This window comes from Salminus brasiliensis, chromosome 5 (assembly GCF_030463535.1).
Source record: "Salminus brasiliensis chromosome 5, fSalBra1.hap2, whole genome shotgun sequence".
NCBI classification, from domain to species: domain Eukaryota; kingdom Metazoa; phylum Chordata; class Actinopteri; order Characiformes; family Bryconidae; genus Salminus; species Salminus brasiliensis.
The window spans coordinates 37,381,701-37,397,714 of record NC_132882.1 but is presented as its reverse complement, the minus strand read 5'-3'; the positions used below and the strand labels follow the sequence as shown (position 1 = coordinate 37,397,714).

Here is a 16,014-nt window from a genome sequence, read left to right as displayed (position 1 = left end):
TCAGATTAGTATTGGAGACTAAGTTATTGAAAATATAATCAAAAAGATGCTGCTGCCCTCTAGAGGGAAGATGGTCAACTGAGTCGTCTGGAACTACATTAAAGTCTTCTCCTATAACAACCTGATCTGTCCAGTATTTTATCTTCCATTACTTTATCTTCCTACAAAGGTCTGCTTAAAATATTTTGTTAATCGCTGTACTGTTATTCCCATATACACAAACTAAAATGAATTTTGCTCCATCAGTTTTCACAACTACTGTTGACCAATGACATTTGTATCACATACATGGCCCAATAAATCTACACTTTGGTAGCATGCTTTGACAAGTAAGTGAAACTCACCTGAACATGTGATCCATGTACGAACGGTCCTAGTCAGCACAGGAAATATGCGTGGTGACGTCAACAACTAATTGACTATTAAATACTAATGAACTAATTGGGTCGTTGATTTTTGTAGACTAAGTCGATTACTTGTTGCACGCCTACAGCAGATATTCTGTCTGGTTTGTTCTAAAGCGTAAAATAATGAAATAAAAACAGTAATATTAGTAATATTAGAATCTGAACAGTTGGTAATTATATGGAAATTATATAAACATCAGGGACAATATGTCAAATTGGTATATTTGGAATTTTACAATAATATATGTTGTTTATCCTGTAATATAACCTTATTTTTCACTACAGACTCACTCACTATATGAGCTTATATGTAAATAGAAATGTGTACATCTGTAAATTTCATACCTCATATATTAGAAACTTGTTTATTTGGAACAGACCATGCATAATAGTGTAAAATAGTGTATATATATGTTTATATATTCTGTATTTGAATGTGAATATTGTATACTTACGGCAGCGGGGGTCCTGGCCCAGGAGCATGGAGGTAGTTACGACTATTGCCTATCTGTCAAAATCTATAGATTTGGTAGTATAGGGCATGCCCACTTGTCTTAGAGCTGTGGCTGCTTTTGCCCTGATGGTCACTGATGCAAAGAAACTCATCAGGTCTTGACTATTTTGAATAACATTGAAACACAACACATGACGGCTCAGCGACGTTCAGGTTATGAGGTCATTCTCTGTTCTACTCAGAATCTTTCTATCAAAACCATCACCACTCATAGCACACCTGCCATCCTTTAAGAATCTCTGTTGACATCGGCTTCCTCTGATGTGATAGCTGATCATGACTGTCTAGAACTCATCCATGAGTCATCAAGTGTAAGATCTGACCTTTCTAGCACCCCATTGGAGGGTGGTTTCCACATCTTTGTGGATGGTTCCTGTTTTAGGCCCTCTGATTCAGAATTTCATTGTGGATATTCCGTATGCTCTCTCCCTAATTCTATTTGGGAAGCATGTTCTCTTCCCTTTAAATCTGCCCAGGCAGTAGAACTGATGGCACTTGTAAGAGCTTGTCAACTTTTTTAGGATCAGATTGTGACCATTTATACAGACTCTCGCTGGGGTGGTTCATGATTTTGGTAAGATTTGCCATTTCACACTCTGACCTGGTGTCAGCACTCCTATCAGCATGTAGTAAGCCGAGACGTCTGGACATTGTTAAGGTTAAAGGTCATGACACCACATCGGACACTGATCTAGCAAAGGGTAACACACTAGCAGATGAGGCTGCTCGCTGGGCTGAGTTAATACTTCTTTATGCCCTCAAGCCTCAGTCACTGAAGAGACCTTTTCAATGTTTTCTCCTGAACTTGTTCCGAAATCATATTGTCTTGCTCTTTTTGCAATCGCAGGCCACTCCTCAAGACTGTGTCTTTTGGGCGTCAATGGGTGCAGATGGAGGATTGATTAGGAATGACCAGGGCCAGATAGCTCTCCCTAAATCTGTTCTGCCTTTTCTTGTGAGCTATTTTCATGGTATTTCATGGTATGCATGGTATTTAATGTCGCCCAAACGGGGGGTGATAGCTAATATCTAGAAACAGTTTTGTATCCCTGATATACGTACAACAACCAAACTCTTGTTAAGTAGTTGTTTGACGTGCAAGAAGTAATCAAGGTAAGACTCAGGCTAAACATGACGCTTTACTTGCACCAGAATATCCTTTTCAGTGTCTGCAGATAGATTTTACCCACATGCCGCCTTGTGGTCAGCTTAAGTATCTACTTGTCATTGTAGACAGATTTTCAAAATGGGTTCAAAGGTTGTTTTCCTTGTTCCAGAGAAGATGCTCGCACGGTGGTCAAGATTTTGTCAAAAGAAATCATACCCCGATACGGAATCTCACTAGTGACTGACTCAGACCAAGGTCCTTTGTTTATTTCCAAGGTGACCCAAAAGTTGTACACATATCTAGGTGTTGAGTGGAAGTTTCATATACTTTATCATCCTCAGTCTTCAGGTGTGGTAGAAAGGATGAACCGCACAGTAAAAGAAAGGCTCAGTAAAGCAATGACGGAGACCGGAAAGAAATGGTTAGATTTACTGCCTGCTGTACTATGTGAAATTAGGATGTCACCCAGCGCCACCACTAAATTGTCCCCTTTTGAGGTAATATTTGGTAGATCATTTACCACCCATGGGTCAGTGGTAATCCTAGCATTTCCTTTACAGGTGACATGGACACCATTTTGGCAGAACACACCCAATTGAACAGTATGCATGGTAATGTCTCTTGTTCGCTCCCTGTTCCCGCAGACAAGCCTACTCACCTGTTTATTCCAGGTGAAACAGTCTTGGTTAGAACGTTCAATCCGCGAAAGGTTGGTGAAGCTGCATATGGCCCACCTACGACCGTGATCGCGGTGACAGGGACAGCTGTACTGACGACTTCATCACCACAGTGGATACACGCAAGTCGGTTAAAGAAGTCACCCACTCCAGAGGCGTCACAAAAGACAGAAGACTAAACACTTTTACATACGCACACATAGAAGTACTGTGTATTAGTTAAATTACTTGTGGGACTGCCCCACAGGGACACTTTTATTCAAGGGAGCTCCCTTGTTGTTGTATTGGGAAAATGTTAAAAATATTAAGTCATGATTTAATTTTAAGGTGTTTTTTTAAGGGTTATTTTTCTTTTCCTGCCCTAGCAGACTCCGCATACACTGATTTTTGACTTATGTTCTGTCTCATGCACTGACCCTCATGATTCCTTAGGAATCAAAGGGGGGACTGTTAGAATCAGTGTCAGTGCATACCCATGATTATGGGATAGACATGGGATTTAGGCCTGTATGACACGTAGGCTATAGCTTGTGTTTCATATGATCTGGCTATAACTTTTAGTGACAGTCTTAGTGGATGAACATGTCTCCAATTTATAGGCTCAGTAAAGCAATGATGTAAATAAATGTTGATCATATGAAACACAAGCTACGGCCTGTGTCATACAGGCCTAAATCCCATGTCTATCCCATAATCATGGGTATGCACTGACACTGATTCTAACAGTTATTTTATGAGACTGATTACTTCCACACCTACACAAGACATTATTGTTTATCTGCTCCAGAGAGTCCTATTTTGTTGGCAGTATTTCTCCACAGGGACTAGACAAGCTGTGTGTGTGCATTTGCACATCTGTGTCAGCAATGGGTGCATCTCTCTCTCTCTCTCTCTCTCACACACACACACACACACACACACACATTTCTATACATACATATAGAGTATACATGGCCCATGTCTAGATGTCAGTACATCACCGTGGCAACAAGCTCATTATGATGTCACAATAAATGAGGGTAGTGATGCAGAACTGCAAAACTGTACAACTTAAGAGTTCAATGAACGAAAACACTCAGAAAATGATGGAGCAGCGCTCTAAACATACAGGTCAGTCCATACACTCCTGCTGAAGTTTTACTTATTAGAGCTGCTTTTGTTTTAAGGCCACTTTTGAATCTGATATGAGACTTTAGTGAAGGGACAAAAATGCTCTTTACTTAGCAACATTGTTTATGGACACTAGTGCAGTTTCAGCACATTTAAATAGCACTTTACCATAAGAAAATAGTATATCAATGTTATGTACCTGTCTAGTATTACCATTAGCAGAATTATACGCACCTCACGGTCTATGAAATTCCATTAAAAATACAAATCATCCTGTACACAGATGGTGGTGGAAGAAAAAGGAAAAGGACAGAGGTGGAATCCAGCCGCAGTGTTCTGGCAGGAACGAGTCCAGTTCCTGATACTGAAGCCTCTACCAGGAAGAAGAGGAAAGGGACCGTAAACCATCCCAAGGACACAACTCATGGACAAACGAAGGCCACCAAGCCAGGTCAGTTCATTGGCCAGACCTGAAGAAGGTCCTGTGTATATAAGTGAACCTTTAATTATCCAAGTTTACATGATGTAAATTCCACTGCCCCCTGCACAGCAGGTGATGTTAATAGATAAACTCTTGATAAATGATCTAAAGAGAGCTAATACTCATGTTCACCACTATTTTCCACAGATACCTTTGATGATTTATATATTTTCGAAGGAAACTGGGCGAAGGAGGCTTTGGAACAGTCTTCGCGGGAAAACGTCTCTCCGATCTCCTACAGGTTGTAACCTCAGTCTCTCCATAACTTCATTATCTCGTCTATTGTCTTTTCAGTCCCCATAATCCTAATACCTTGTATTATCCTTGTGTGCAGGTGGCCATTAAATTTGTCACAAAACAGGAAGGTGATCTATACGTCCAAAGTGTAAGTGTACCTAGAACCCAGTTTTACCTTCAAAACCTGTCCATAAAGCATACTAGTAGTAACACAGAACTGGATTTCACATGATCAGTTCTCATTATCTGATCTCACAATGTTTTCCTGCAGCCTGATGATTCCAAGTCCGTGCCTGCTGAAGTGGCTCTCATGCAGACGATGAGTGAGCCACCCGTTAGCAATATTATAAAGCTCATCGACTGGTTTGATGAGCCTGAGCGCTACATTCTAATCCTTGAGCGTCCTCATCCCTGCATGGACTTGGATGCCTTCCTTGACAACTTCGGAGGTTCCATCACTGAAGACATGGCCAGAAACTTAATGATCCAGGCAGTTGGGGCAGCAGAAAAATGCCACAAACGAGGTGTCCTGCACCGGGACATCAAAACAGAGAACTTCCTCATCAACACGGACACCTCGGAGCTAAAGCTCATTGATTTTGGCTGTGGTGACTGGGTCAGGAAGGCTGGACATACTGATTATGCAGGTACATTTGAGTTTAGGGCACTGATATCACTACAAGCTTCACACATTGCTTACAAAAAGAGGATCCTCAGAGGATTTAAGCTGTTAAGCTGTTAAATGAAGATCTGTGCTCAGCTTTCCTTATTTCTCTTCCTCTGTTATGTTCTCAGGCACCTTGGAATACTGGCCTCCAGAATTCCTCCTAAAGCGGAGGTACCACGCCAGGCCTGCAACAGTGTGGTCGTTAGGAGTCCTTCTGTTCAGGATGGTATGTGGATTCCTGCCCTTTAGAAACGGCCTGGATATCCTCGAGGGACTTCTGTGCTTTGAGGATGGCCTATCCACTGGTAAGATAAATGGGAGCATCTTGGTAAACAAGAAGAAAACAGACACATATCTAAGTGTAAGAGACAGAAATCAGAAACTAGATCTGTAGTTGGGAGAATATGCAGAACTAAAGCTGAAGTATCGCACTACATACCAGGTGTCCCCAAATGTAGAAGTTCAGATCTGTGTATTTAGCATGGTAGTCTTTTTGAAATGTAGAGATCATTAAAAGAAAAGAAAAGCTAAATGTCATGCTGAAGCATCTTTCTCTCATCCAATCCCATCACTCTACACAGAATGCTGCAATCTGATTAGCTGGTGCCTGCAGTACAAACCATCCAGGAGGCCTACTTTTCAGCAGATCTTGCAGCACAGTTGGTTCCAATGCAGCGAGTCAGCCTAGGATCAGGTTAGCCAGGGAGAAAAGGAAGTTAATGCTAAGAGAAGCAGTACAAGCTAAAATATGTCTTTTGGTAGTAGAGAGGACCTGATAGTGTGATATTAGCACAACTTCCTAGAAATATCAATTAACATGAACAAATCTCAGCATTGCAAATCTTAAGGAGTGCATCTGTATCTAATGCATATTGTTTGGTTTGTGTTTCAGGCTGTGGAAAGAGAATCCTGTGGTGGCCTGCTAAATCACAAGACTGTTAGGGGATAACACAAATGTGGCACAGTCTGTGACCCACTGAGTGAACAAGCTAGTGTGAGGTGTAGGGATTAGTGTGGAAGTGAGTGTAGAAGTGAGTGTGAGGTGTAGAAGCAAGTGTAAAAGGTAGTGTAAGGTGTAGTAGTGAGTGTAGAAGCTAGTATGAGGTGTAGGAGTGAGTGTAGAAGCTTGGGTGAGGTGTAGGAGTGAGTGTAGAAGTTAGTTTGAGGTGTAGAAGCTAGTTTGAGGTGTAGGAGTAAATGTAGAAGCTAGTGTGAGGTGTAAGAGTGAGTGTAGAAGCTAGTGTGAGGTTTATGAGTGAGTGTAGAAGCTAGTGTGAGGTGTAGGAGTGAGTGTAGATGCTAGGGTGAGATGTAGGAGTGAGTGTAGATGCTAGGGTGAGGCCTCCATCAGATCAAAGGAGGTAAGCAGTCAGAAAGGCTTGGCTTGTTTCATCAAGAAAATAAACTCTGAAATGTTGCAGCTCTTGTCATTTACGTGCATCACCAAGCTAACGTCTAGTTACACCCATACATTTGGCATTGCATAAAGACACTGTATTCATGATAAAGCCATTCCACAAGTTCATGGTGAGAAATGAATGTGCTCTATTGGTGTAATGTCTCAAAAGATCATTTATAAACTTTAAGACAATGATACTGGTTAAATAAACACATGCTGATCCTTAATCTACCAATCCACCAAAAACACTAAGCTACTCTAGTCATACTGGCTCATATCAATTTGTACTGCTGTTGTTTTTAAATACTTCTAATCAAAGCACATAAAACTGGAAGAAAATGTCAATTTAAGTTCAAATATAGGACTGTGAACCAAAGACATATCACCATACCTGCTACTTCAACCTACTACTTAAACCCTGTACATAGGCCCACACTGCAGCTCTCTCATAATTAACATCTACCCTACAACTGAGCCCTGTGGGTCTGTAGGAAGGTGGATATTCAGGAGCTTTGTTGACCACTGTTGTGGATTGTGAACTGTGCATTGCTGGCACTGGATGACAGCATTACCTTTTGGTTGTACCTTTCTTGCTGTTTTTTTTTTTATTTTGTTGGTCAATGAACATTATTCACAGGATCATTGGCCATTCAGGTGCCTGTAGTTTAGGCCGGACAAATAAAGTCAATACCCAGTATGACTCTATATTATATATGTTGCCCGGGAAAGTACACGCGGAACGACAACTTAAATTTTTGGGTCCATTTATTTCAATACTAAATTTCAAATACACATCCGAGTAAACTTATGCATGTACATCACACAAAAAAGGAAAATAAAACACAGATATATACAAATAATACGGTAGTGGCTGTTGGATAAGATAAACACAACATTAAAATGACACCACTTTCACTTAAAACATCAATAAACCAGATTTTACTGAAACTCGAACATGAATACTCACTCTGTGTGTAAAAGATCTGTACACACACACCTAAATCACAGAACTCATCTCCTCCTCTCACATTAGCTGTATGAACACAGAGGAAATATTTGGCATACAAACTATAACAAACTGGTGATAAACACTCTACTCATCAATTGTATTTTAGCATTTTTCTTCTAAAATGACCAACTGACCTGTTTAATGGCTGATAAAACTCATCATACACACTGCCTAACCCAGCTATCTCTCTCTGCTAGCAAGCACATAGCACACTACAGCGAATATTCTTCTTCTGTGCTGAAAGCATTCACTCTTACTGGGCTCTGGGCAACTATCGCCCCCAGGTGACCAACAAAGGGATATACCCCTATTGTAGCTCTATTAAAGCAAACCAAATCTAATAGGGTGTATTTATTCACCTGGCTACATTTCTCCCCTGCGAAGGAGTAAGCGCCCTCGTTTACTCATTTCCTCCAAATGTACTCTTAACCTCTTTGATAGCTTCCTGGAATAGAACTCTACTTAAACTAGCCAGAATCTGTGTAACTGCTGCGGAGGTATCTACCACTGACTTAGGCTCATGGTGGAGGTTTGAATGTTGTCCTGCATTCACTCTTTTACTTCTGCGAGGTGCAGCTACAGGAACATCCAAAACAGGTTTTGGGGTCTCAGCCTCCGGCATCACAATCTCCATCTCATCATCAGAGATCCCTACTGTTTCTGAACTCCCCTTACTTAAATCAGGCTCAGAACTCTGCACTCTTGTTCCAGGATCATCTACCAATTGTTCTTCTTCTGGATACGCTTTTCCAATGGCTTGACTTGGCCTCAACTCCTGAGGCATGCTTTCCATGAAGACAACACCATTTTCCGAATCCTCTGAATCTGATTCGGATTCCAGGGATTGGTGAAACTGAGCCTGTGGAGTCTTAAATCCACGTCGAGGTAGTGGAACGGGAGGATTTGTACATTGTCTAATGTCAACTCTGTTCACTCTCCTTGTTGGGCCTCCTTCCACCGGCTCCACTGTGTAAGTAGTTCCCACTCTATCCACCACTCTGTAGACAGTAGACTTCCAAGCGTCCTGTATTTTGTTACCTCCCAATGGCCTGTTCCTAAGGAATACCAACACACCTGTTTCAATTTCAGGACAATAGACTTTGTTTTTCTGCAAGGCAATTCGCTCAGCGGCCTTCATCTCTGAGTACTGTTTTGCTCTAGCATGGGCTTCACTCAAGCGCCTCTGGTGTACAGCTAACCAGTCGGTTTTCTTGTCACTAGGTTGTTCCCGTCCTAGAAGAGCATCCACAGGCAAGTGAGGCTCAACACCAAACAAAAGGAAATATGGAGAATAACCTGTGGTTGAATGGGGCGTCACATTATAGGCATACACCAGTTCAGGCAAAGACTAAGGCCATCTACGCTTCTTTTCAGGTGACAGGGAGCGCAACAGGTCATGTAATGTCCTGTTAAAACGCTCACACTGGGCGTTGCCAGTAGGATGGTGTGGGGTGGTTCGGCTTTTCTTCACACCGTACAGTTTACACAGCTCAGATATAACTTCACTTTCAAAGTTACGGCCCTGATCCGAGTGTAGCCTTTCAGGAACACCATACTTCAGGAACCATTCCTTCAAAAGTACTTTTGCCGTGGTATCTGCCTTTTGATCCCGCGTCGCAAACGCCTGCGTGAATTTTGTGAACACATCCGTGACCACTAACACATTCTCTCGACCATCTGTAGAAGGCTCCAATACTGTAAAATCTACAGCAATAACTTCCAGTGGCCTAGAAGCACAGAAAGACTTCTGAAACTGAGCCTGTGGAGTCTTAAATCCACGTCGAGGTAGTGGAACGGGAGGATTTGTACATTGTCTAATGTCAACTCTGTTCACTCTCCTTGTTGGGCCTCCTTCCACCGGCTCCACTGTGTAAGTAGTTCCCACTCTATCCACCACTCTGTAGACAGTAGACTTCCAAGCGTCCTGTATTTTGTTACCTCCCAATGGCCTGTTCCTAAGGAATACCAACACACCTGTTTCAATTTCAGGACAATAGACTTTGTTTTTCTGCAAGGCAATTCGCTCAGCGGCCTTCATCTCTGAGTACTGTTTTGCTCTAGCATGGGCTTCACTCAAGCGCCTCTGGTGTACAGCTAACCAGTCGGTTTTCTTGTCACTAGGTTGTTCCCGTCCTAGAAGAGCATCCACAGGCAAGTGAGGCTCAACACCAAACAAAAGGAAATATGGAGAATAACCTGTGGTTGAATGGGGCGTCACATTATAGGCATACACCAGTTCAGGCAAAGACTAAGGCCATCTACGCTTCTTTTCAGGTGACAGGGAGCGCAACAGGTCATGTAATGTCCTGTTAAAACGCTCACACTGGGCGTTGCCAGTAGGATGGTGTGGGGTGGTTCGGCTTTTCTTCACACCGTACAGTTTACACAGCTCAGATATAACTTCACTTTCAAAGTTACGGCCCTGATCCGAGTGTAGCCTTTCAGGAACACCATACTTCAGGAACCATTCCTTCAAAAGTACTTTTGCCGTGGTATCTGCCTTTTGATCCCGCGTCGCAAACGCCTGCGTGAATTTTGTGAACACATCCGTGACCACTAACACATTCTCTCGACCATCTGTAGAAGGCTCCAATACTGTAAAATCTACAGCAATAACTTCCAGTGGCCTAGAAGCACAGAAAGACTTCATGGGTGGGCGAACTTTAGGCTGTGGCATCTTTGTCAACACACAACGCTGACATCCTTTAATCCATCTTGCCACATCTTCATGCATGCCTATCCAAAAGCATCTGCTTCGCAACAACTGTAGGGTACGTTCAATGCCCTGATGCCCCATAGAGTCGTGAACATACTCCAACACCTTCTCTCTCAGGCTACTGGGCAAAAGCAGCTGAAAACATTCCCCAAGTCGCTCATCATCAATGACCCGATACAGTAACCCTTTCAGTTCCCGGATACTGTCCCAGTGTTTTAACAGTGAAAGGACGGGTTTTGGAAGCTCTTTACGTTCTCTCCCATTAGGTTTTTCATTCCGTTCCCACCACGCACGAAAAGCACTCAGCACAGGGTCCTGTTGCTGGAATACATGAATGTCCTCCTTAGAATAACCAGGGAAAGTTGGGGTGTTGCCCTGATCTTGACCAACAACACGTCCATCAGCTTCAAGTGCCCTCATCTGGCGAACTTTACAACTTTGAATCCCTGCTGTTATCAGTGCTGGGTCAAGAGCCGTACCTTGATTAATCAGACTGCATACTGCCACACAACCATCAAATTCGGCATCATCTGAGACAGGCTCTGGCTCCCCTGCGAAAGACTGCCTAGAGAGTGCATCAGCAGCCGTGTTGCTCCGGCCTGGCCGATACTGCACATCAAAATCAAAAGCTGATAGCTGAGCAATCCATCTCTGCTCGATTGCCCCAAACTTTCCTGTTTTCAGGTGGCACAATGGGTTATTGTCCGTGAGTACAGTGAATTTGGAACCCAATAAGTAACCACGAAACTTTTCTGTTACCGCCCATTTGAGTGCAAGCAATTCCAGTTTGGTGCTACTATAATTACTGTCGTTCTTCTCCGCATTTCTCAATCGTCGGCTTGCATAGGCAATTACCCTTCTCTCCTCACCTTGTTGCTGGTACAGCACAGCTCCAAGCCCATGACTGCTAGCATCAGTCTCTACTATGAATGGCTGTGTAAAATCAGCAAACCCTAGGATAGGTGCACTCACCAGCTTTTCTTTAAGCAAATCAAAGGCGGCTTGACACTCTTCGGTCCACAACTGTTTTAGCAGTTGATTGGTTTTACTAGGACTTCCAACATTGAGGCATAAATGTACTACCTCATGTAGAGGACCAGCTATTTTCAAAAAACCTTGGATAAAACGCCTGTAATAACTACAGAACCCAAGGAATGATCGCAGATCCTTCAAGGTAGATGGAATTGGCCATTGCTCTACTGCTGCCACTTTTTCTGGGTCTGTGCCTATACCTTGGGCGGATATCTGGTGCCCCAGAAACTTCACCTTTGATTGGAGGAAGTGACATTTCTCCAACTTGATTTTAAGGCCTGTCTCTTTCAGACGCTTAAAAACAGCTTCAAGCCTGTTGAGGTGCTCACCAAATGTTTTTGAATACATCAAAATGTCATCCAAGTACACAAGCATAATCTGGAAGACCAAATCATTCATTGTGGCCTGCATCAGCCTTTGAAACGTTGCAGGTCCATTGCAAACCCCGAACGGCATACGAATAAATTCATATAATCCAAATGGCGTTGAAAAAGCAGTCTTGTGTCTGTCGCCTTTTTCCACTGCTACCTGATGATAGCCACTTGCTAGGTCCAGAGTTGAAAAATACTGCGCTCCCCGCAGGGCATCAAAACTTTCATCGATGCGTGGCAGAGGGAAAGCATCTCTTTTGGTCTTATGATTTAACTTCCGGTAGTCTACACACAGCCTTATACTACCATCTGTTTTCCGTACCAGCACTATAGGGGATGCATAGGCACTGCTGCTCTCTTGTATGACACCTTTCCTTAGCAGTTTAGAAATGTGCTCTTGCACTTCACGGTACTGGTTGGGCGGAATCCGGCGGTATGGCTGTGTAACTGGCTCATCGTCAACTAGATGTATTTCATGCTTAACCTTCTCAGTGTAGCCAAGGTCCTCATCTTCTACTGCAAAAACATCAGAGTACTTAGCCAGTAATGCTTGCAACTGGGACTGTTGGCTAGCATTGCCACCAATGTCAAGCTTGTCCAGAATTGACTGCATTTCACCATCATTAGGCCCATCACCCACATCAAGCATGATCTGTTCAATATCAGCTGAAATCCTTTGAAACTTCACTGCACACTGTGGTTCATTACCCATGCATTCTACTCGTGACAAAATACCCAATCTTATCCGAGGGGGAAGCCAAACATCCTCCGAAGAAAGATTTAATATCTGTACTGGAAATGTGCAGCCACTAGAACCAACTAGTGTGGGAATGACTATCAGGCCTCCTGGTAGTTGCAGGTTAAGGGGTTCGAGCAGCATTGGTTGATTGTTACTTGCACTTTTTGATGCTCTCTTTGCTATGATGGTCACCAGAGATTCTGCTGGAATGTGCTCAGTATCTTTCCCGGCTACACGAGCTACCTCTTTCCTACTGAACTCGCACTTCTGCATTTTCTGAAAAACATTCCTCCAGTTTGAATCCAATTTTCCCCCTAGGGTGGTATCAAACTCTGCATACACAAGTTGTCTGCAATGGCTGATAATGTTCATCCCAATGATACATTGAACTGACTGTTCAGCATTCTGAGGATCTTTGACTACCAAAACCCCAAAATCGGGCATCCTTAGACCCATGGCCCTAACCTCCAACTCAAGATATCCAAGGTATGGTATCTCTAAACCGTTAGCTGCCGTCAACTTAAGCCAGCCAGTAGTGAGCAACATATCATTATCTTCCCCAGACAGATGATTCCTAAAGAACTGTTCAGTAATAGTACTCACTTGGCTACCTGTATCCAATAAGCATGGAGTTTTCACCCCACCAACCTCAAGCTCAACCACTGAACAGGTTCCAATGGCATGCTGTATTAAACGATCATGAAGAGGGTGTACATTATCTGAGTCTTTAGGGCCCCCCCAGATTGCCCGACTCACAACAACTGGGGGCTCTCGTTTCCCTGAGAGCTAGTAGAGGGGGGTGCCATCCTTCTGGAACCTGGTCTTTGTGGAAAGTAAAGAGAGATATAGGAGGCACTTTTCATCAAACTAGTTTTGACAGGTCGTCTCGACCAATCAGATCATGCCACGTCATCAAGCCACGCCCCCTGCATGTCCCTCCCTCGACCAATCAGAAGCGTGCATTTTCACCGGAAGTCCCGCCTTCTGGATATCCCTCCTTCCGGAAGTCCCGCCTATTGTGTTGCCGTCCAATGGGATAGCTGGGCACTTTTCATCAAACTTTTTTGACAGGTCTGTTATCTATTCTCACATACCAATGCCTAGCCGGGGTCAAAAGGTCTGAACGAACCTAGACCCTGATTCATTATCTGTACTTATCTGACTTATGAGTAACTCATCTGTTACTCAAACACCCCACTCCACCCCACACCTGTGCCCATGTGTATGTGTATGTGTTTGTGTGTAAACAAGGGAAGCCTAGCCGGTGTCAAAAGGTCCGAACGAACCTAGACCCTGATTCATTATCTGAACTTATCTGAGTTATGAGTAACTCATCTGTTACTCAAGCACCCCACCCCACCCCACACCTGTGCCCATGCCCATGTGTATGTGTTTGTGTATGTGTGTGTGTGTGTGTGTGTGTGTGTGTGTGTGTGTAAACAAGGGAAGCCTAGCCGGGGTCAAAAGGTCCGAACGAACCTAGACCCTGATTCAGCAAAATATAGATATCCCTTCGGACATCTGTTACCCATTGCCAAACCCATCCTGTGCCACGTGAGAGAGACGGAGAGAGAGTTGATCAGAGATCTATAGACTTTTATTTACGAGTCAATTACGTATTACACGCAATGATTCGGTAACATCATTTAAAAAAGGCGCCCAATCAGGTGACCGAGATACATACGATCGAGCAAATCAGAGTATGCAACGTCATAAGTCTCCACCCATTCATTCAACAGGCCCTGTAGGCCGAAGGATTTAAAGGGTCAGTGTTTGTGCGGCGGTTAGGGTTAGAAGATAGCCGTAATAATCATGGCGTCCGATACTCCCAAAAAGATGAAACTGACTCTGGCTAAAAGACGATTGCGCTTGAAAGACACAGACACGATTTTTGCATGGCTTTAGCTAACGGCTATTATTTCGGGTTCTATTTTGATCAAGAAAATGACAGAGTTGTGTTGTACAGCGGGCCGACATCAAGTTTTGCGGATGCCTCTGAACTTTTTTCCTTGCAACGCAATGAATGGCATACTTTCAAAAGACATTTTGGTTGTATGTATACTTATATTAAATTTAGATATTCGGATTGCAAAGTGATATTGTGGATCCTTTTTGTCACAGGTCATCAATAGCATTTTGTCATCATTATCACCTGCTACATCTTGTTGCCTGTGGATATTGTACATTCATTATTCAAATATTGCACAGGGCTTACCTGGAGTGGAGTCCCTCTTTTCCAGAGAAGTAACACATAACAGCACTTCCAGCTATAATCAGAGATGACCCTCCCCAGCCTATGAACACTGCTGCACCTATTTCAAATCTGAAGAATGAACAAAATCTTCAGCCCTCACCACTCCATGTGCAGTGCTTTTAAGAACGGAGAGGAGATGAGGTAATGATGTTAAGCAAAAAATGTCATGATACAAAACAAAAAAAGTTGAGAGAGAAACATGTAGGAAGGAAAGGAGATTTGGGCAAATTCTCTCTCTCCCAAACCTTAATTACTTCATAACTTTATAACTACCAATAAAAACAACCTGTTATTTTACTGTGTTTTGGTGAGCAAACATACATTTTGGTTTTTATGCATTCCTAAATGACAAATGTAAAAGGATACAAGCTAGACAAAGCATTGAATGGAGGATCCAGTGTTTACAAAGTTTGATGTTTTGGCAACTGTTTCTACTTTTTTGGTTCTTAAAACATTGTATTGACATCATAGTTAAAATGCCAAAGTACTTTGTGAAGTTAAATTAATAACAACTGCTTCTGAGCTCTTCTAAAATGTTGAATTGTGGATGTAGCTGTAGTATGCCTATGACTAACACTTGAAAAGTTACATGCTGCCTGGAAAAAAGTGACCGATCTAGAAGATGTGTCATTGGAACTCAATAAGATGTTTTTAAATTAAAATTCAATTTTATCAAGCTAATATCAGCACAAAAATTTATACAATTACAGACTTTACTATTCTAAGAATAAACTATTGGAAATATGGAGTAGCGTGTAAATGTATGGGCACCCCTAGTCAAAATATTGTTGTTTACTGTGAATTGTTCACAGTAACAACTGATCTTCAAAAAGCATAATTTACAGATAAAAGTCTTTTCAACATTTTAAGGAATGTTATTGTACAATTTTTGTTTTGTACAAATATAAAGTGAGAAAAAGAATTTAGACAATTTGCTAGAAATGAGTTTCAGTTTTGTGTAATACACAAAACATTCAAATTTGTAAATGTATGGCTTTAACAAAGGAATCATGGCACATTTCATGTACTGCTTTCAGTCTGATGAGAGCTGAGAAACAACTACAATATAAGCAGCAGGTATTTTACTGTTTTGTATTTTATGCACTACTATGTAAATAAGGATCATCAGTATTTGCTAGTTTATTTTAAAGAGCTGAGGCTTTGAGAAAGGACAAGATACAGAATCTTTAGGCTGTTTTTGGTCACAGCTTCAGCCCTTATGACAGGCTGTGCTATAGGAGCAATGTCTTTTCACATAGTAAATGGTAATTAGAGAAACTGCACACAGAAATT

At 42.4% G+C, this 16,014-nt stretch overlaps 1 protein-coding gene across 1 annotated transcript; it reads left to right on the top strand.

Moving 5' to 3' along the window:
• Nucleotides 1-2,427: 2,427 nt before the first annotated feature.
• LOC140556633 (serine/threonine-protein kinase pim-1-like) lies at nucleotides 2,428-5,889 on the top strand. Its single transcript, XM_072680712.1, has 6 exons — nucleotides 2,428-2,450; nucleotides 4,475-4,538; nucleotides 4,632-4,688; nucleotides 4,806-5,181; nucleotides 5,330-5,506; nucleotides 5,783-5,889. The coding sequence occupies exons 1-6, from the start codon at nucleotides 2,428-2,430 to the stop codon at nucleotides 5,887-5,889; spliced, it is 804 nt and encodes a 267-aa protein (XP_072536813.1).
• Nucleotides 5,890-16,014: the final 10,125 nt, after the last annotated feature.